Source organism: Mastomys coucha, unplaced genomic scaffold, assembly GCF_008632895.1.
Source record: "Mastomys coucha isolate ucsf_1 unplaced genomic scaffold, UCSF_Mcou_1 pScaffold1, whole genome shotgun sequence".
Lineage (NCBI taxonomy): Eukaryota > Metazoa > Chordata > Mammalia > Rodentia > Muridae > Mastomys > Mastomys coucha.
Genome location: NW_022196891.1, coordinates 46,499,919 through 46,522,559, shown reverse-complemented (window position 1 = coordinate 46,522,559; position 22,641 = coordinate 46,499,919). Strand labels below are relative to the sequence as shown.

The 22,641-nt window shown below is 39.0% G+C and overlaps 1 protein-coding gene across 1 annotated transcript in view; it reads left to right on the top strand.

Moving 5' to 3' along the window:
* Pla2g4a (phospholipase A2 group IVA) overlaps positions 1–22,641 on the top strand; it is a 143,209-nt gene that overhangs the window by 94,741 nt on the left and 25,827 nt on the right. Inside the window, exons 9-14 of the mRNA XM_031384460.1 lie at positions 5,564–5,786; positions 6,775–6,889; positions 12,846–12,983; positions 13,110–13,202; positions 16,974–17,045; positions 20,435–20,677. Coding sequence (XP_031240320.1) covers positions 5,564–5,786; positions 6,775–6,889; positions 12,846–12,983; positions 13,110–13,202; positions 16,974–17,045; positions 20,435–20,677 — 884 coding nt within the window. The remainder of the gene's footprint in view (positions 1–5,563; positions 5,787–6,774; positions 6,890–12,845; positions 12,984–13,109; positions 13,203–16,973; positions 17,046–20,434; positions 20,678–22,641) is intronic.

Below are 22,641 nucleotides of genomic sequence, written 5' to 3'. Positions count from 1 at the left end.
TTGGCCAATATCTTCTTATATGATATTGTCAGGATCATGATAGCATGCCATGTGAAGTGTAAGAGAGTTTTGAATCTGCACACACTTTCATATAGACACAATGTCCGCTCTCCCCCTTTTCATTTGAATATTAGCTTTACCATCTTTATTTCATTTCCATGAGTGGCCTTCTATCTTTAAATAGTCGTGATGCATGTTCACTCCCAGGCTACTCCATGTGTACATATTGTATATATTTTCCTTTATTTCTTTGGTGGACTTAGGAGGTAAGGGCTGTGATGTGCCAGACATACCATCCTTCTTTTAGGTTCATCCCCTCTGCCTGCTCTCTTTTCTCTGCCTCCATTATTTACTTACATGTATTTCTCCTTGATGCTAGGTCTCCTCCATGACCTCCTTCTTGCCATATTATATGTGCACAACAAACTTCTGCAATTTCATAAACCTTTACTGCTTGACCACTTGTGCTGTTGTAACAAATAGTTTAATTTTTAAGGTCCTGTGAACAGCAAAAGGTTAACAGATAAAGAAAAGAGAAAGGAAACTAGTAGAAATATCAAGAAAGCCTGAGAGAAGAGACTGAAGGGAAAGATGAGCCCCAGAGCATAGGGATGGGGAGAGCTCTGAGAAACAGGCTAGCCTGAGATTGAAAAAATGTTTGTGGTTTTACTTAGGAATCACTAATTCAGTTCATTGATGTCACTTCAGTCATGGAGTTACATGAAACAATGCAGAAGTTCAAATGTGGCAATGTGAATGCTTGAAAAAGTGGGACAGAAAGAAAAAAAATGTACAGTTATGGTTTGAGGAGGCTACAGGCCTTCCTGGTTATGTTTTGCAAATTTAAGAGACTTGGATTTTGAGGTAAATGTCTGAGGTGCAGGGAACAGCACAGACAAGAAAGGAGAAGGTCATAGATCATGAACAGAAAAGATTTGGGGAGAGACAGATTGCAAGGTAGAGGGCACAAAGAGGGAGAAGTGAACTATGAAGAGGAAGCATTTCCTGGGGTACAAGAAGGGTGGCGGGTAGTTCATGTTAGTGATTCTTCTTTGAGTAAGAAAGAAAGTAAAACAAAGAATTAAGAAAGACTTGGAAAACCGGGCAGTGGTGGTGCATGCCTTTAATCCCAGCACTTGGGAGGCAGAGGCAGGTGGATTTCTGAGTTCGGCCAGTCTATTCTACAGTGTGAGTTCCAGGACAGGGCTACACAGAGAAACTCTGTCTCGAAAAAAACCAAAAAAGAAAGAAAGGAAGGAAGAAAGAAAAAGACTTGGAAAAACAAACTACACTCCATTGTTCTGTGCTTCATATTCTATGGAGATGTGACCATAGTTTGGCACAAATGAGTTAGGACAAATATATAAATATATGTTTAGTAGTCCTGGACCTCCCAGACAGTTTCACAAAATTCAGTTTCAGGTTAGACAAAGGTTCTCTTATGACTGTAGCTACCTTTACAGTAATTATTTCTGAAATTATTTTTGGATGATTCCTATGACTCATTAAATATAAACTTGGGAGACTTGGCATGAGTAAGCAAGGAGAGTCATGATGCTAATTCTGTGTTCTCTTGCCTGGGCTTTTAACAAAGCTCTCTCCCACAGAGAAGCTGCTGTCTTGTAGCACTGGAAGAGGCTATACAATGTTAATTACCATATTTGTACTGGATTACTGTGTAAAGAGAAATCAAAGTGTCTCTTTGTCTATAGGCGATAATAATAGTGTCCCATCAATTAAATTGGCCAACATAAAATTTGAGAATTGAAAATGTTCACTAGTGTGGAGGATTCCTAGATTCTCAAGTTTACAGAATCTTGGTTGAGAAAGAGAATTACTTTGGCACATTTTTGATGTAGAAAGTCTATATGTATACACCCAAGGATTCTAGTTCTAATTCAGCAAATCTAAGGACCAGGACACTAATGCTTTGAAATGTGCACTGTGGCCTATAGTATTTAAAGATGGGGACTACACTGAGCTTTTCCCCTCTGGAATGGTATAGCACTGAAATATTTACACTTAAATTCACTTATATAGAAATAATGATGCATCTTCTATAAATAAGTTGAAAATTATAAGTAAATACTTACAGATTTTACATGAATAAATATATGACCATTTCATTCATTGATTTATACACATTCTGCCAAAGACACTTTTTAGAAACTTGATTGGAAAACTGGGATCAAAATTAAGGTTTAACTGTGGAATCATATCTTAGAGTGACATATGCAAACTTCAGGTGTTCTTATATCCAGAAAACTAGATATATTTAATTCTGAGTCAATCCAAGGAGACAAAGGAAGGCATTTAATCTTAAAGAGATGCACAGAAAAACTAATTGCCTATTATTCTATTTTTTGCTACCACTCAAGCCAAAATTCAAATCCAAGTAGACAATGACATCATGGGAAGGATTCTAACTCACTCCGATGAATTCTAAAGAATATGTATTCATAGGGCTGAACAATAGAGACCATTAACTTGGAGCCAATAAGCTCTTTAAGGTTTTTATGTTTTGTTTTTAACACTGGAACTTAAATTCCTCATGCCATTGCTTCCTGAGAAAAATGGAAAGTAGAGATAGAATGAAATTGAATGATTCTACTTCCTCTTCTGTAAGTTAGAGACAGAGGAACAAGGTAGCCCTTCTCTTTGAGATCCAGAAAACAGTTTGCTCACATCACAGTACAATGTATGCATTATATTCGCTTGCAAAGGCCTTTCTCTCACACGGACAATCGGAGATTTTCATCAACCTTCAGCTGCTGAGGAAAGATTTTTCTTAACTTGCAGGAGGGATAAATTAATGTTGAGGGAAATACAAGCGAGGGGGCAGCCTTTAGATCTTGCTTCAGGTAAGCCTTTGTACTTGTTATAGTTCATATTGAATTATTCACAGTCCAACTAAACATAGATGAAGAAGTTGTGCTACAATGCACATAGAATTTAGATGACTATATATATCTGTTGGTGTACAGCAAGGAATGATGATTTCCAGTGACAGAATGACCACATCAAACCCTTTTCACTTGGGTTTAAAAAAAAAATCATTTCGTGACTCAGCTGCTCCCTGATGTGACGTTTTGCTTGCCTTATTCACATTTATCCTGTCTCATTCAGGGAAAGACAATATGTGTTGTCATAAAATAGACTAAATTGGGTGTATTAAGTATAGAAATGAAAGAAAGAGAAATGTAGTTTGAAATAAGGAAATGGATGCTATACTAACTTTTGTGGGCATGTGACACTTTAGAGCAAAGTTTTCTAGATTTCAAATACATGCAATCTATGTGAAGGTAAATCATACACATTTTGATAAGTTACAGGCATCTATGTGGAAGTAAAATTATTCTTAGTAATTTGTGTTGAGTTTTTGTTTGGTTGGGTCTTGGGAATTTAGCTGAGTCTCTCACATGCTAGCCAAGTGTTCTACCACTGAGCCAAATCCTCAACTCTTCTTGGTAATAGAACAAAGAATTTCTTTTTAAAACTCTCATAAAGAATGAACTATATTCTGAATATTTTCAGAGCTGAGCAGGCTAGAGTCTTGAAAAGGTGATTTATTTTCAAATATTGTGATGCCCTTAAATATAAACTACTATAGCTACATATGTATTTATTAAGCTTAACAGGTTTCAGACATTTGTGTTCTTGTTGATGTGTATGAATCATGATGTAGTCTTCTGGATAATTATCCAAGTACATGGAGAGTGTATTTTTAAGTGCTCTATGTTGTACTTTTATAGTTATTTGATGATTGTGCTAACCAGAGTTCAGGATAAGTTTTTGATGACGTATCTGTACCAGGTGTTAGGGGAGTTATACATTCAGTTGGTATGATCAAAACATTTTAGTTGTTTTTCTTTTTTGTTGTTGAGCATCTGTTTTGTCTGTGATCTTTCATTCTTTATTCACTAATCTATTTTTCCAATCTATTATTTTTAGCTTGTTTATAGAAAACTCTGCATCTAAGTGGACATTCTAATTGACTATTTAATGAGAATAATTTTGTTCAGTAAGGACTTAGATCTTGTAAAGTCATTAAAATCTAAAGCCTACGCTTTGGAGGCATTGGTGGTACCTTTGGAAGTTCAAGGCTAGTCTAGGCTGCATAGTGAGACCATGTCTCATGAAACCAAACAAACCAGACATGGTAATGAATACCTTTAATCCCAGCCTTTAGGAAACAGAAGTGGGGGTGAGTTTGAGGCTAGTCTAGTCTACCACTTAAGTTCCAAGACATCTAAAGCTACATAATAGAGAAACCCTGAAAAATAAAAGAAAACAAATAAACAATAACCAATTAATGAAGAGAAATAATAAAGCTTCCCAGGAGATCGGACATGTTTTAAATTCTAATTCATTTTTATTAACTGATTATATGGGCACCTTACTGACTGATTAATTCTTTCTTTCCTAATTTTTAAGCCAGAATATTTGCAAGCCATATGACTCTTTAAGGCAAGAGCTAGGAGTGTTTAACCCCAATAGTGCTTAAAACTCAGCATGTATCAGTAAGTTAGACGTTCCATCCTGAAGAGAAGATAAGCCATGATGGTGGACACAGAGATGAAAACCTGCACTAGCTTATGGATTTGCATGTATGGAATGGTAGAGTGTCTTCCACTGTACTTTGTTCTGTCCGGGCAGTAAGCTGTTGCGTATGTCGGTTTATCCACTGAGACTGAAAATGGTAATAATAAATGTTTATTTTCCCAGAAGAAGGTCAGAATTTACTAATGGAGACAGATAAGGAAAGAATCTCTCCACTTGATATCTACAGTCCTAGAGATATGGGATAGCAGCAGAGAGGCTAGTAACAGAATGATCCATATCTGCTTAATAAGTTAAAGGCTTATGGTGATTTTTTTTTGTTATCACTTGATGTGGTCAAATATCTGATGGCAACAGGCACCATCTGGCAAGACTGCCTTAATCTCCTCCAGTCCGTTTGACTTGGGTTCATACCACTAAGAATTCAGAATTCTACCTGGAGTACCATTTTGGATATTAAATAGTTGGTCGATGCACAATTTCAAAAAAAAGAGAAAAGAGAAAAACTAAGAAAAGAGTAGAGAAAGAAAGAAAAACCTTCATTACAAGTGCCCAGCATCCATGGTAGGAGACAGCACAGTTTCTCCATGTAGATAGATCATCCTCATGGAAAGTGAGGTTATCCAGTTCCTGACTGCTTTTCATCCAGAAAGGTCGGTTTACACATGACTCAAAAGTGTTGTCATCAATGTCCAGTCAGTATGATAAGGGTCATCATTCTTGGCTGACTTTTGGATAGTGGGTCTGGCCATCCTTTTCTGACAAGTATGACGAGTCTCCATTGCTCTTCCAAGTTCATTTTCCCCTAAATTGCTTCCATCATAGAGCAGGTCAGTCTGATTACATCTTTGTTTCTTAGGTAACTACTACTTTCAACCAGATGGAGAAGCCAGCCAAATATATCTATTGTTCTTTATCGCATGGTGAAGAAGGCTTCCTTTCTTTGTAGACCTTCTAAGGAATGCCCGCTATCTTTACTAATGATATTTTGGTTTATTTACAGGTACATGTCAACCTTGTACTCTCACCCTGATTTTCCAGAGAAAGGTCCAGAGGAGATTAATGAAGAGCTAATGAAAAATGTCAGCCACAACCCTCTCTTACTTCTTACACCACAGAAAGTTAAAAGATACGTTGAGTCTCTATGGAAGAAGAAAAGTTCTGGCCAGCCTGTCACCTTTACTGACATCTTTGGGATGTTAATAGGAGAAACACTAATTCAAAATGTATGTCATTGTCAAATGCTAATCCCTTTCACTGTAGTAGGCAAGGTAGATTAAGTATGTTGTTTGACCTTGAAGCAGGTACAAGACATTTTGTACAATCTACTTTGCTCAACTTATTTCTTTAATAATGTATGTGCTAAACATATCCATCCTCTCTGCCAGATGTTACAATTCTTCCCTGCAAACCAATGCTCATCAATTAATTTAAACTATTGTCGGTTTGGCATGGGGAAGAACTTTTATATTGTCCTTTGGAAGCATCAAATGGTCACTGACATTCCCCCCTTGAGTGGTGAATACAGTGATATTAAAAGCAGAAAGGAGATGGTATTCTCTCTTCAGCAGATGAGCCCATGTACTGCTCTCATGAGGACCTGAATTTAATACCCAGCACCTATGTCTGGCAGCTCACAACTGCCTGTAATTCCAGTTTCGAGAGGAGCCAATACCTCTGGCCTCTATGAACACCCGCACTCTCATGCATATATCCACACACAGATACATATACTTATGCATATTTTATCTTTTACATACATATTTGAAAATAATGAATAAAAGTGGTAGAAGAATACTCTTTGCCCAGTAATACACAAATAAGGAAATGGATCATAGGAAACAAATGTACTTGATGTATCATCAGAGGGTGACATTTCATCTGAAGATAAAGCAGGGGAGACAGGACAGCCTGTGCCAGAGACGCCAGCTGAGAGAATTAGTTCCTGGTACAATAGCTGCCAAATCTCCCTCCACTTCAAATGTTGACACGGTCCCCAGAGATTCAATTGTTTCAGAATACAGACATCTTTTTCCAAAGGAGCTTTATTTCTGTTGTCTACTTGAGACCACAGATTTCCAGAAATAACAGGACTCCATTTCATTATAAAAATGCAAATGATTTGCTTAGATATATTATTTCAAAAAGCTTTTATCTGTGTCCGTGTCTATGTATTTAAAGCCATCTCTCTCTCTTTTTTATGTTTGTGGACAGAGAATGGGCATGACCTTGAGTAGTTTGAAGGAAAAGGTCAATGCCGCCCGGTGTCCTTTGCCCCTCTTCACCTGTCTCCACGTCAAACCTGATGTGTCAGAACTGATGTTTGCCGGTACGTTCCATTTATCACAACATCCCTTGAAATGGAGATTTTGAATGCTTTTCTTTACAGACAAAGTCATAATCAAATTCAGTTGCTAATTATAATACCTTTTCTGTAACCCAAGACAGTTTGAAAATATGTAAAAAAGAAATATTAAGTTAGATGAGTTTTCAAGTTCAAAGCGGGTATCTCCTCAGACTCTGTCTGATGCCCATTCCTTTAAGTCAGAGAACTGGAAAGTAATGCTGAAAGACGTGAGTTACTGAATGGTCCCCTTTTTGATGTCTACAGATAGTATGATGCCTGGTGTTCTTAAGGCATGTTTATACTTGTGACTGAAAAGCAAAATGCCTTACCTCTAATAAGGAAAGTTCTACTTGTGTCTTTTATAGCTTTAGTTCTTGGGTGCTGTGAAAGTACATCTTGTCTCTGGGGGACTCCCAGCTGCATTCATGTACAATGCAGGGATGACATGGACTGGTTTTAGGGACATGAAACTCATTCACATCATGCTCATTAAAAAAACAACTATGGACTAGCAGATGTAAATCTATATCCTTTTGTAATTTATGTCTCTTTTTTTTTCTTGGCTAAATACTCTCTCACAAGAATATTTAATAGTTTATTAAAAAAGTGATATGTTCACTAATATATAAGTATTTATTAATAATGTGGATCAAAATGTTTATTGTGCTTATGGCATCCAGAAAGCACTATTTACATTGAGTGTTTTAATCCACATTTAGTGGATCATAGGGAGGTAAGCACTTTTAATTTTGCTTCACAGGAGAGCATGTGGAACATGCTCTTAGGAACATGATGTGATGTGTATAATCAGCATGAGGCCAGTCCACAGCTGAACTTAGAGCTGATCTTGTAAAGCTTTTGTTATTTTAATAGCCTCATATTTTCTGATTACTGTCCTTGTGGGGAGGCAGATTTATCAGGCTGTCAGAGTTACCCCTCTCCCTTGCTATAGCACATTGTTTTTGTCTCTAAGAGCTTGTCATTTCTCTGGGAAATGTACAGTAAGCATCAAAGAGATGGAAAAAGACTACATTTATCTTTGGGTATAGTGCCATCAGTTTCTTGTCACCTACATTCCTTCATCTCTTGATAATGTTTTGACAAATGACTGTGATAAAATATAGGAAATACTTCAATCCATGGCAAGCCCTAATTAAATTTCTGGCACATTTTAACAAATTTGAATATTCTATAAAAGTTGGAAGAGAAAAATCAGTCTTTGAGATCTTAAAGGCAAATGGCATTTTGTACATAAAGGTGAGTTTAGTTACTGTGCTATCAATGATGGGAGGGAGGCATCTATTCAGAGTAAACATCTATACCCAACAGCAACAAGAACCACAGCTTTGACCAGGAAGTAGTTCATTGGGAATGAAGCTTTATCATTTAAGGGAGCTAAGTGCTATGATGATAGACAGCCCCTTCTGTAGCTATTCTTTTGGGGGAGACTTGGAATATTGGAGACTGGCTAATACCTTAGCATTTATATTCTCGTGAGAGATTGGGGCAGCTGGAGAAATCATCTTTTATCCCATAAGCATTGAGGTAAGACCAGAAGAGCATGAGAGCTTAATTTTTCAGCCTTGGCTTTTATGCTGAAATCTCTCTGGCAGGTCATTTAATCTCTCTCATACTTACTCCCCTCACCGTTTTAAATATTACTATCCATTACCTTTACCTTGTGGAAGAAGTTATAATGACAACTTGTTTATGCATAAAACTGGCAGTTGTAGAAATACATATTCTATTAATATTGTTACAATAATGGCATAGCCTTTTTCACAGTGCCAACTATCTTCTCAGAGATTTTAGTTGACAGTCATTGGCAAGGAAAAAAGTTAACTACAATAAGAATTAGTCGTTTTGTGGAGCCTAATGGCACAGTTTCCTCTCTCTTGGGTCTGAATGAGTCTGATCTAGAAGTGACGTTCTGAGATGCTACATGCCATTAACCTTCATTGCTAAGTCTCTGTGATAAGGAGGGTCAAGTTGTGTCTCCCATTAGCTATGGGAAACTTGTGCTCAGATAAGATGTTCTGAGTTGCATATTGTGACTGTTCAAGTACTTTGACTAAAGTAATTAGCAAAGAGAGAAAAGAAAGAAAGAAAGAAGAAAGAAAGAAGAAAGAGTATAAACACATCTTGTGTTTATTGCTTAAAAATGTTTTTCATACAGAACAGAAAGGCTGAAATAACCAGTGAATTATTTTTTAGAATGCTAAAGAACTCAACCAGCTAAGAGAAATTTTATCAACAACTGTGCTTCATAAATACCAGAGAATGTTTTTCTTCCTTCTTGGAATATCTTTAGATGATTTTTCCTTTGGAAGGTTTTCAACAAATGAATATTAGTGCTTAAACCATTAAATCGTCTGACTCCTCCACTGTGTTCCATTACTAAGATTTAAAACTACATTTAAGATTTTCCCAAGGGGTGAATAAGTTACATGCACTGAGTATGACGTATGGTTATGGACTGGGCATCATGATAAATTAATCAATTTTGAGACAAGATCTTGCTATGCATCTTATGCTACCTGCCTTAAAGTTCCAAGTTGTTGGGATTACAGAGATAAGCTACCATGCCTTGTCTTATGATTAAAATCATAGTTTTGAAATTCATTGCCTTTTCTTCCAAAAGTAGAATCTCATTGAAGACACAAAATTAAAACCTGGACAAATTAACTATGTACATCTAAAATATAATTGTTGTAATGATAATGTAGATATGACATAGGATAAACATTGTATATCTTTAGTATAGCCATGAAAATACTTTACAAGGATGATTAAAATAGGATTCAAGTTAGACTTGGAGGTAAAAGACATCTTTGAATAGGAACAGCATAGAAATATTTAGAAAAGAGCCAAAGATCTATTCTAGGGAGTCACTAAAAGTCTTGAGCTCTGCATTGTGGAGCCCAGGACTTACACCCTGTCATAGACTAAGTGTCCATGAGAAAGACTTTAGTGCTGAGTTAGGAAAAATTACTTTCCAGCTGTCTTTACTTAGTTTTATGATAATGGGAAATAGTTATTTTCTTGGTGCTAGGCAATTAAATTTGTAGGCTAGTGTTTTTGGAAAAGTTTTTGTTTGTTTGTTTGTTTTCATTGAGGGCCTAGAAAGATGGCTCACTTACAAACCCTTGATCTTCTTGGAGAAGATCTAGGTTAGGTTCCCAGCATCCACATGGTGGCTAACAGCCATCCTCACTTCCAGTTTCAGAGGAGCCTGTGTCTTCTTCTGACATCCATGGGCACCAATCACGCTTGTGGTACACATACATACATGTAGGCAGAACATTCACATATGAAAAATAGTAAACCTTTAAAAAATGTTTTCAAAGACCTCTGGTAACTGGAAGGGAAAGATGGTAGAAGAAGAGATGCTTCTTATTTCCAAGTTCAAGCTGAATCACTGTGATGGGAGTTGGAGGCCAGGGAGACACTCTTTAAGAAAGAAACAAGTAGGAAGATGTTTAAGGCTAGTCTATTACAAGACAAATTTCACAGTTTTCAGTTTTCAGCAATCAGTGAAGCGGTCAGTCAATAGCACAGTTGTCTGGGCTGTGATAATTTAGTTTACCAAATAAGTAGGAGAGGAGGGAAGGTGATTTTTTTTTCTTTTTTTTTGTCATACAAGGCCTGTGGGAGGTGATGATAGAACATCTGAGTGTGGCTCTGAGCAGGAAGTGGGAGTGAGCAGATGGGGGTTCAGGAGCAAGGCTGAAATTGAAAAATGTATGAGTCAACAGTTGGAGGGCTAGGGCTGAAGAGCGGGAGGAAGCCTTCAGCACGGAAAAGTCTGAGCGTCTCAAAATGTCTGCCAACACGATGTACAAGCCAACAGAAGCAAAAAGAAGGGATCAATCAAAGCTAAAGGAAAGAGGAGATTCTCATGAGGTCCCAAGACAGTGTTAGAAATGGAAACACGGACATGGGAGTTTGCCAGGTACCCTCTGCCTCACTGCTAGTCCTGTCTCACCAAGGCCATATCACTCAGTCTAAAACAGGCCTCTGTTAGATGGAGCCTCTGTAGAGGTGCCATTCAGCTTGGATTTGAAGGAAGCTGCTTTCTCATCACAATTATGATTTTACAACTGCCATGTTGAAAGAAGCTAGTGTTCTCTTCCCTTGAGTAAACAGTACAGGTGAGGTAGAAGTTTGTTGTTTTTTTTTTTTCTTCTTAGACGATACCTTTCTTCTTGGACATTCAAATGCTTGAAAGTTAAAAAATCTTGCCCATAGGTCGATATGGTTCATCATCCCCATGGAGTCGCATAATCAAACAGCCTGATATTTGTGGAATAGGAGGGGTCACCATTTGACTGGGATAACTAATGCAGGAAGCGTGCCCTCCCCCCAAAGTGAGTTCAGATAAAGTATTAATTACCACAAAACAATCACAGAAAGGCTTGTGATTTTTGTGATCATCTGCACTTGGATTGTTGAATAATAATATATTTGAGACAATGTCACCTCACAGAAATAAACTGAGCAAAATAGGAGTGGGGTAAGATTGGGCGTTGAGATGTAATTACATGATATTGGAGCTTGATAGAGAACTCCTAATAATGACATAGTACTCAGGATTGAAAGAAGCCATGCATCTGGAGAAGGGAAGAGTGAGTAGAGGACCCTGTGGAAATAGCCTTGGTTTCTGAGGAGTAGCCAGAGAGTTTGCATGGTTAGGGTGTGTAATAGCCAAGTTGATGGGAGATGGTTCACACTGGGCAGATGGAGCGTAGGCTGCATAAGGAGGCAGCCTCGGAAGGCTTCCGGTTGGTACTGGTGTTCTGTGGTTTCTGTTTCCCTATGTTTATTTTGATCCTAGTAGGTGGGAATCAGGATAAGGAGTGCTGAGGGAAAGGGGAGGGTTGAGACGTTTTAGGAAGTTACCATGGAGATCCAGGGAGGGGGCGGAGCACTCTGCTTAGTACAGTGATGATTTCCATCGTGAGGATGTTATATCGAAACGTGTCTGATGATCGACCAGATAGCACTTGAGTTTTCAGATGTGAGCTATTATGTCAAGGGAGGCAGTCGTGGAAGATGTTAAAATAAGATTGGTGCTGTGAACAGTGATGCTAAGAAAGGAAGTGGAAAGCAAGAGTCAGATCCCAGACATTCTTTTTGGATTCACTAAAATGTCGGTCACGATTAGACATAGTTGATGCCATGGGAAGACCACAAATATTACAATGGCTGCTATTAAGTTGTGTCATGGCTTCCCCTGTGCTTCCTACATTTCTTAATTCACTGGGACTTTAATCTTACAGGCCATCTACTGACTAAGATTAGGGAGTGAAGACCGGAGGAGATAGGTGATTTGCTCAGGCTATGAACACAGTTAGTGAGCCACAGCTTAGGGATGGATCTCAGATTGCCTGGCTCCACTGCTTCTGGTGTGCACTGTACCTTCCTCTTCCTGTCTTGGTGTATTGCTAAGAAATCAGAATCGTATTTTGCCATTATGGTTGGGACTTTAGAATAAATGATTAGCAGAAAAAGAAAGTTGGATAAAGGTACCGGAAATTCTTCACCATTTTATTAGAGGTTTGATATACTATAAAGAATTTCATTTCTTTAGTCTCCTTAATGGATTTTGTGTCTGAGTTAGACTTCTTCATTCAGTTTTACAGTCTAAACTTTAAGATGGGCTATGCAAAAGTAGTTGGAGTTTTTAAATAGAAAAAGGTATTCATTTTGTGCCAATTAGAAGGGAACTTTTTATGTCATCTTTTTTATGTTTTTCTTCCTCAGTCACTACACAGTGTCATATACATCATAGGGATTGGTTAATTATTTTTTTTTAACTAGCTTAAATAAGTGAAATTAACTGTGGTGCTGTTAAAGCTATTTTTAACTATGTGTGATTATGTGTGTCACTATGTCATTTTTCTATTAATGAAGTGTCTTGTTTCTAAAATGCTTTTAGATTGGGTGGAATTTAGTCCATATGAGATTGGCATGGCAAAATATGGTACTTTTATGGCTCCTGACCTATTTGGAAGCAAGTTTTTTATGGGAACAGTTGTAAAAAAATATGAAGAAAACCCCTTGCATTTCTTAATGGGTGAGTGATCAAAACTTCTTTTTCTCTTTCTCTCTCTCTCTCTCTCTCTCTCTCTCTCTCTCTCTTTCTCAACTATTTTAAATCTGGATGAATTTTAAGTTACTCTGTGTTTCTCCTTTATTTTAGGTGTCTGGGGCAGTGCCTTTTCTATACTGTTCAACAGAGTTTTGGGAGTTTCTGGCTCACAGAATAAAGGCTCTACAATGGAGGAGGAATTAGGTATTGTAAAAGGCTTGGGTTGATGAAAAGCTACACTGATAATTAACTATTCTGATAAGTGACACACATATATGTGGAGAACATTAAATCTTCATTAGGATTTTAATCCTGAATTCATCAGCAACTTTGTTGAAACAATTTAGTTCTTTCCTAAAAATCATGTCCTAATTATTCAAGTACTGTTGTGGCATTTCAGTTGTGAAATTTACAAAGACCACTCATTGTCCCTAAGGATGCCTGTACCAGAGCATCTCCTAGTCTTTTCTAGCCTATCAGATGGTACTCGTTCAAACTACAAAAGCAAAAGGAAAAAGCAGATAAATTAAGTCACATCTCGTAAGCTTTCAATCAAACATCCTACAGTAATTTAAAAACGAGTGTTGCAAATATTTAAAAATAGACAACCTCTATGGAGAACTAGTGACTTATATTCATTATTAAAGAAGTTCTCTAGAAGTCTGTTTTCGTGGATGAATAAATTTGACTTGGAAGAGTGGCACATGTGTTCCTGACTTGCCCAGAGGCTTGAGATCTATGTTCAGTAAGCACTATGTTTTGATGAACTGGGGGAGGGGGAGCCATTAAATGCTGAGCTTGGGGGACAAGGGTGTGGTTCCACTGATAGAGCGCTTGATAGCCTGCAAAATCCTGTATTTGATCCTCAGAAACATGAACCAGGCTTGGGGAACAAGGCAGAGAACTCCTGGGGACACATGAAATCTTGTCTCAGAAAGAAAACAAACCAATAAGAATAACCAATGAGTGAATTTGGGGCCTGTGTATCAGGGATCAGGGCTACCAGTCAATTACCTCCTTCTCCCTCCCCCCAGCCCCCTCTTCATGAAATATCACGGGTCTTTTTGTAGAACACAGAATACAAAAAATGACATTTTAATGTGAAAGGTTTACTGTGATTTTTTCCCCCTAATTAATTCCAACACTTGGGAGACAGAGACAGGCAGATTTCTGAGTTATACAATATGTGGCATTTGGCTGTCATGGGTAATGGCTATTGATATAATGAAGCTTTATATGCAGAAGAGAATCTAATTGTAACATGGCATGGAGTGCCACACCTGCCCTTCTCAGTAGTAGCACTGTTTCTTCTCCTGAGAGATTTTCTTTCAGTTGTTGACAGTTCTATGCAACACGCAAGGATTCATTAGTCTGGTCTTTAAGAGTATTCATTTGTTCATTTGGATCATTCCTACGATTGTATTGGGAAAGTGATTATACCATTTCATTAGGATCGACTATTTCTAGATACACATTAAGTCAAGCAGAAAGGGCAGTTATAGCTTGTAGTACTCGGTCCATCCAAGTATCACAAAGGCAAGGAGCAGGCCAAGTAGGTACCCTCTGGAGCCCGAGATGTTGTTTTTAATACCGTCATAATCTATTTTTGGTTAAAGTATAATTGGAGTTTATAAAGATGAAGGTCTGGGAGGCAGCCTCGGTGGTAGATGACTTATCTATCATGGGCAGGGCCTTGGATTTGATCCCCAACATTATAACAACAACAGCAGCAAATCGGGGTGACCCAACAGAAGATCCTAAGACAACACCTGACCTGCGTCTTATAGAACGATCTGGATTACCCTGAACTAAAGTGTAGGGATGAGTTAATCCTGCTTGGTTTATTTTAATGGCATCCCAGGTGGATGACCTGTTCAACTTTAGCTTTGTGGAAGCCACTTTTCTGAATCATTCAAGTCTTTTCTGAATTACGTGAAGGTTTTTAAAAAGAGAAAGGAAGGCAGAGAGGAAGCCCACGCTGGGTGGCCTGCTTCCTGTGTTCCTTCTCTACTGAATATCTTGATAACTCAGGTTAATTATTATTTTTTTCTTCCTAAGGCAGGAAGAGAATAGGGCTGAAATTACACATCAGCAGGTGGGCGAGACAATGGCCGCAGGCCAAGGAAAAGGAAGATGTTTACAGCGCACAGTGCTGAGAAATCTCTGTCGAGAAGTCCCTTCGGGCCAGCTGTCTGGCCACTGGCTGTTTTGTGTCAGGCTGAGGGCAATGGATATTGTGTACTTGGGCTCCACTGGTCAGCAGGAGGCATGTTACCTCAGATTATGTAAGGGTTTCCAGAAATGAAACTGAAGAGGTGACTGAGGGGAACTCAGGACTTCTGGGGACTGCTTCATCCTTTGACTGGAGAGAGATCTCCCTGTTTTAAGGGGCATCCAAAAGTGACTGTTCTTTTGTTGTATTACCTTAGCAAAGTTTTAAGATGAACTGGACCTTAAATAACTTCAAACGAAATAATTTACTTGCCCAACGAGTTTGTGTGTGTGTGTGTGTGTGTGTGTGTGTGTGTGTGTGTAATTTTGCTACTAAAATGAGCTCTGTAAAGATACAAGATATGAGTCTAGATAAAACCATTCAAGCTCTGAAAATATCCTTATAAAGAAAACAATGCAATTTTCTTAAATCAGCCTGCTAAATACAGCCAGAGTAGAACATAAGTGAAACCACAGAGGCAGGCGAGAGAAAATGTTTAAGGAAAGAAAAGCGCATACAGCAACAGAACCAAAAGTATACATATACCCAAAGTATATGACACCTGGAGTAGGTCTTTCTTAGTACTTCCGCCCCCCCATATGCAACAAAATTTCTGCTGTCACAGTTGTCATTTGAAAAGAAGGATCACACTAGCTTTTGAGTATTTTATTTTGTTGAATTTTGTATTTATAACTAATGCCAGTAGAAGTAAAAAGTTAGTCAGGAACTAACCTTTTCCTGATGTAACCGTCCATGTGCCTGTTATTTACGGGAGTTTAACAAATATAAGGAGAGAAATATGGGAAGCCACATGCCACAACCCCCTGGTTCTTTTGAACTTACACTTTCCCAAATGATTCTGTAAATAAAATTGCAAAATTTGGACCTAGTGTCTTGAAATGAAATAAAGAAAAATAGTCTTTTCTATCTGCTAGCAAAGAAGAAAAAGTCACTACGAAAAGTGTTCACATGAACCATCAGAAAGTGTGATTTTTCTGCAAGTAGTAATCACAATAGTTGTCATGTTTCACAAATTAGATGCATTTCCCCTGGGAAAAGGATGGTGAATTGTTAGAGCAGCTTTTATCACTATGTCCATGTTAAGGATGTGCAGTGCTTCTTAGCGTTCATAGCTGGGCTGAGGATGCGTTGACAAAGCCACAAATTATTCACATACTGGAAACCGGCAGATGGTTTTCGGTGTTGGCAAAGAATCAGAAGTTAAATAAAGTGAGTACATGTTCTACATGTTCTGGAGACTGTTTAGTAGATCATTTGTAGATCCGGCTTTGTCCTTTATTCTCCTTCATAAACACTACTTAAAAATATAATCAAGCAGTTATTAAAGTTACAGTGCACTCATAAAAGCCCTTTCCTTAAAACTAGGAATTGATAAATTTACACTGATTAATTTTGTTTGCTGCGATATTATTTTACTCACTGAGACATCCTTAAGAACTAGCAAATCTGATTACGTCTCCATTTACAACACTAATGGTAAAGTTCCATGTAGACACAGTACTCCTCCTCCTATAGTTTTGCTCAGATCACTTCTCTATAGTTAAAAAGGAATGAGATCTAGTCTCACCATGGAGCCCTGGTTGGCTTATAACTGACCTTGACCTCAGAGAGATCTGCTGGCCTCCACCTCCTGTGTGCTGGAATTAAAGGCGTTGCACCAACACTCCCTCATCTGCCCAGCAAATTTAGATGTGAAATTTGATCCCCAAGATGCCTTAATGATTTTTGTCTTCTTCCCATAGAAAACATTACAGCAAAGCACATCGTGAGCAACGACAGCTCTGACAGCGATGACGAGGCCCAAGGACCCAAAGGTGAGAGAGTGAGGGCTGGGAGAGTGTGAACGGAGGAGGAGAGAGCACTGTCTAAGAGATTGTGACCCGGAGAATAGAGAGCAGTGTCCATCCAATCCATCTCTATGTCTCTACGCACTGGTGATGCTCTAAGTCCTGACGTGTAGGCATGGGGGCTGTCCGGTGGCAGACACGACTATTGCATAGAACACGAGAGGCAACACAATCATATCGTTCCCTTGCTTTTAACGCCTCACGTATATGTACACACTACAACAGATGAGGCTGTCTAAGGTGGTGCTGATACTGAATTCTGTTCAAAGCCTGATGCACGAGCTGGACCTCTTAGTGTGGAAAATGGGATTGGGGGATATGTTTAGTGACTTTAACGTTAGTGGAAATATTTATGTTTAAATAGTCATTCAGCCATCTGAAAGGTCAACGTACTTAGGGTCAGTAATCCAACTCTAGCTAAGAACACGGCGGTGAAGCGTGTCAACATTATCAAGACTTATTGCACATTTGACCTGTGAGTATCAGGGATTCATTTTTGCATTGGGACACAGCAGCTAGATATCAGAATTGTGTGGGTCAGAATGGTCAGCAGGACATTTGAGATGAGGATGAAGGTGAGGATCAGAGATATTTGTTGCAGCATGGTATTGATTGTTAATGAAGAAAAAGATGAGGAGACTGTATATGTTGACAACAACTTTCCAACAAAACAGCTGACTAAAATGTACCCAATAGTCCACACACACACACACACACACACACACACACACACACACACACACAATGAAAAAGCATTTAGAACAGGAAGAATCTTCTCCCATTGGAATATGACTGTCTAGATTTTAGGAAGCAGAAGACTGATTTGTACAATGAATTCTCCCAGGCATGGGATGCATTAGGGAATGCTTGCTTTCTACCCATTCCAATTATCACTAAAACTAAGATTCTCTTCTTGTAGCCAGGCGGCTCTTACGTCTTTATAAGACAAGTTAATGCAAGGCACAGAGCAGTTACCTCACCACAGGAGGTCGCTGCTCATGGCCATGCCACAGGGAAGAATGTGCTGTGCCTTATAAACACACACACACACACACACACACACACACACAGAGAGAGAGAGAGAGAGAGAGAGAGAGAGAGAGAGAGAGAGAGAGAGAGAGAGAGAGAGAGGAGAATAAAAATAAGAAAGAAAACCCCAAACTAAAAAACAGCTTCCCTTCTGGCATCTAAGCCCTTAGCAGGGTGGAGCCAAGCAAGGGTTCAGTCCTGGGCTACTGATAGGCTGCCCAGTAGCCCTGCTTAATAACTGAAGCCCTGGAAAGACCCCACCCTGCAAGAAACACGCCCGAATTTGAAAGTCTTCATTTAAAGGTTAAAATTGGGCATTTTTTTTTAAATTTATTTTTAATGAAGGAAACAAGCCAGTAGAGAGGGACCCCATGCCCTCTGTCTAGTACTTTGAAAAGTTAATAAAGACCCTGAAATGGACGTAGCTGATTGCTCCTTATTGAGTAAATCACATAAGTGACCAGGACGTTTAATCACGAATCAGCACCAGCCAGTTTTTGAGGCTGAGAAGTTTAAGAACTTTGAATTTGCCATTTTTGTTTTAGTTTTGTTTTAAGTTAGAGGTTGACATTGTGAAGATTTTTTTTTATTAGTTCCTACTGTTCTTTTAAAATAAATATTATGAGAGCCATTTTAGGTTCCATGAGAGATGGGACAGATAGGTTATTTTGGTCAATCTCCTGCCCCATTCTCCCCCAGACAACCTCCCCTACTATAACTTGTTCTAGCAGAGTGGTGGCCTCTGTTACAACGATGCCCTTCAATGGACATGTCATAGTCTCTCTGAGCTTGTTTCCATGAGAGTTCCCTCTGGGGCTTATGTCCCATGTGGGTGATGCTCGTGCGAAGTATGCAGCACTAGAGCCTCCCATGGAGTCAGTCGTTACAGCTCTCAAAATCTCCTCTACCTAACCATCCCTCCGCTGGGGAAAGCGAATGCCTTTCCTCTCTCCATAGTGTTGCTTCTCCTGGAGTGGTATATAGTTGGAAGCATGCTATCTGCTTCCTTTTCAGATCCATTTCCTTCTTCTCTATAATGAGGACTTAAATTACCCCTATGTCTGCTTATGGCTTTAGGCATGCTTAGTACATACTTATTGGAAATTATTGAAGTTGAGTATAGATCCTCATCTCTCAAAACACACAAGGTGGTGGTGAGCGTAGAGAGTTGACTCGGCAGTTAAGAGCGTTAGCTGCTCTACCAGAGGCCCTGGACTCCTGTAGCACTTTACAACCCTCTGTAACTCCAGGTCCAAGGGATCTGACGTCCTCTTCTGGCCTTCTGAAGCAGTACATGTAAATGTGCAGACAAAACACCATAAAGGACAAGTAAGTCTTTTTAAAAAATGAGAAAAAATCCATTAATATACAGAATTTTATTTATGTGTATATTTATTCACTTAGTTCCTAGATGCCAGAGCAGAAGGGTTTTGTGCAGGTATTCTTTGACACTGGTAAGATTATGCTGCGGTTTGCCTGTGACAAGGCTCCTGTTTCTAGCTGGAATCCAAGGCCAATCACTTCCCTGAGAACTTCACCCTGAGATCCAAATCGCAGTGACCCTCATTATAGTCCTATGCCACTTCCTAATGAGGAAGGGAAGGCTGGGAAGGGATTCCTTCAAACTGGCTAACCGCGGAGACTGTTAGAATGCAGTGATGAGCCCTTCCCTGTAGTGGATCTAGGCATAGGCTTGCGAGGAGGAAATCATGTGTCATTTCTTCTCTGAACCACTGGTGGATTTTAAAACACATTATATCATTTGTTTAAATTGCAGAGTTTTAAATCCCCAGACTTTATAAGCAAGGATGAAGTAGCAGGTCATAAGATCAGTGCATGAGGGTGTTTATTTATCAGCAGTCATATGGTGGGTCTGCTGTTCTGCCTAGCTTTTTGTAATCCTTGGATGTTTATTAAGCAGGATATGAGCTCTTAGGAAAAACTTAGAAAACATAGGTGGTAGTAGGAAGTAATATGTGCTCTCAGTGGGTGTCTGTGTGTGTGTTGTGTTGTGTGTGCTGGATGGAAGAGAGCCAGGGAGAGGGAGAAAGGAGAAAATTGTTTATATGAAAAATTTAAATAGATCAAGAGGTTTCAGTGAAGAATATAGAATGACCTTGTGCGTAGGTAAAAGGTCACTATGAGGACTTGAAAGAAAAGAAAAAACAACTGGGTATTTATTTTATGCAAATAAGCATATCACTTGAAAGCCCTAGAACTTTAGTTTTAATTTTGGTGATTAACCATGTGAAGGTAATAATATCCGAAACCTGCACGTTTTGGCAAGTGCGTACATATTTGGCATGAGATATGTTCCCTCACGTCAGGCACCGAGAATGAAGAGGCTGAAAGAGAGTACCAAAATGACAACCAAGCTAGCTGGGTCCATCGGATGCTGATGGCTTTGGTGAGTGACTCCGCTCTGTTCAATACGCGAGAAGGACGCGCGGGGAAGGTGCATAACTTCATGTTGGGCTTGAATCTCAACACATCATATCCACTGTCTCCCCTGAGAGACCTCAGCCCCCAGGATTCCTTTGATGATGATGAACTCGACGCAGCGGTAGCAGGTATGTCCCAAAACAGTCGTGTAAGTTACTTCAGGAAATCTTTATTTTATTTTTTTTTTGTGGGGAGAAGCATTTTAATTCCGATCAACAATTAATTAGACTCAATTTTAAGAACACTGACTTGTGAGGGACATTATAATTATTAACTTTTACTACTACTACCACTACCACTACCACTACCACTACCACTACCACTACCACTACTACTACTACAGAAAAATACATTGGATGGGAAATGGCCTAGCCATGCTACTATAGAAAAGATTCATTGAAATACTTTACTTGGTCAGGGTTCCCTTAGAGACAACAGGAAACCTCCACTGTGATGATTACAGGGTAAACTGGGGAAGTAGGTGCTTCCAGAATTGTTCCAACGATTAGAGACCCAGTGCAAAGGCTTCCAGGAGTGACTCCCAAAACACCAGAATCATTCCCCAAACGCCCCCACAGTCGTGCCTGGCAGCAGAAAGACAAGAAGCACAGCTATGTCTCATTTCCTCCTTCTTACCCCGTGGGTGGGCAGGCCTCTTTGGAAAAGGCCAGGTCTCTCCAGATGGATCTTTGAGGCTGTGTTTAAAGTTCACTAGCCCTGGCGCCCCCTTGTGGTGACAGGGACTGTGCGGCACAGGGGTTGACGTGGACCAGTCTCCGGTACCCATCCGGACAGGAAAACTGCCTCTCCAGTTTTCAGAAACGATTAGGAAACTTTGTAAAGTGGCTTGGTAAGAATATAATCACTTTCAGACTTGTCACTTAAGTGGAATCCCTAAGAGTAGTAACCCTTTATTCTTCAGTTCCCTATGACTTACAGATTAAATGTCACGTTTGCCTTGCTGATAAGACACAATGCATCTTTTTTTATGGTGGTCTGAAATTTTCTTCTCAACACACCATTGTCTTTCCTTAGTCGTCTAAATATCATTTCTTAATCATCTCTGTCTTAAGGTCATTACTAAGATGCTGTAGAACTTTAGAGCAGATATTTAAAGCAACAACAAAACCTCCTGAAGCTTTCCTATTGCCTTTTGAAATTATTATGTTTCCGAATTTGTTGTTGGTTTCTATTTGTTTGACTTTAAGGGGAACAGACATTGCATTTTGTATTGTGTGCATGGCCTTAAATTCTAGGGTACAAATTACTTTTAATTATACACTTATTATCCCCCAAGTCTGTGCATATTAGCTGTAGTAAAAGTCTAATTGTGATAAAGTAAGTTTACCTAAACTAAAAATGGATTAAAACATACAGTTGGTGGCGTTATTTTCCTCTTTTTTGTGGCACATGCTTTTTGTCTTGACTGCCCTGTGGCAAGTGCTTCTTTCGAAACTTGTGCTTTATGGTGACTGCTGATGGACTCAAGCAAATTATACTCATAGCTCTTAGATCTATAAAGGACCTTCAGCTACTTAACTTTCCAGACAAAGAATATCAGAGAAACTAGTTCTGTTGTCTTTGTTCCAAATGGCTCAGCAAATCTGGGCTTGGGCCGCAGGTCTCAGGGTTTGGCTTCTAAGTCTTCTCTCCATTACACACCAGCCCCTGTGGTTTTATTAGTCATTGTTTTGCTGATGTAAGAATGGAAGTTTTCTTGGTGTATATTTGTTTCATCTCTTTTTCAATATCGTTTTGCCAAGACAATTCCTCTGAGGTTTGCATAGCACGCATCCTAGCAAACTTACCCCATATTTCAAGAACTTCCTGGCAGTTTTATAGTATCGAATATACTTTTATTTGCCAGTGTTAGGACTGTAAGAGAAAGCACAGAATTCCCAATTAATTTTTTAAATATTAGACAATACATCTATGTGTATATAAATAACACAAAAACATTTGAGGCATACTGAGAGTAAGCAATCATTTGCTGCTTAAATGAATTGATATGAATTGAAAGAGGTCACCCTATCAGGCATTGGTGGCACACACCTTTAATCCCAGTACTTGGGAGGCAGAGGCAGAGGCAGAG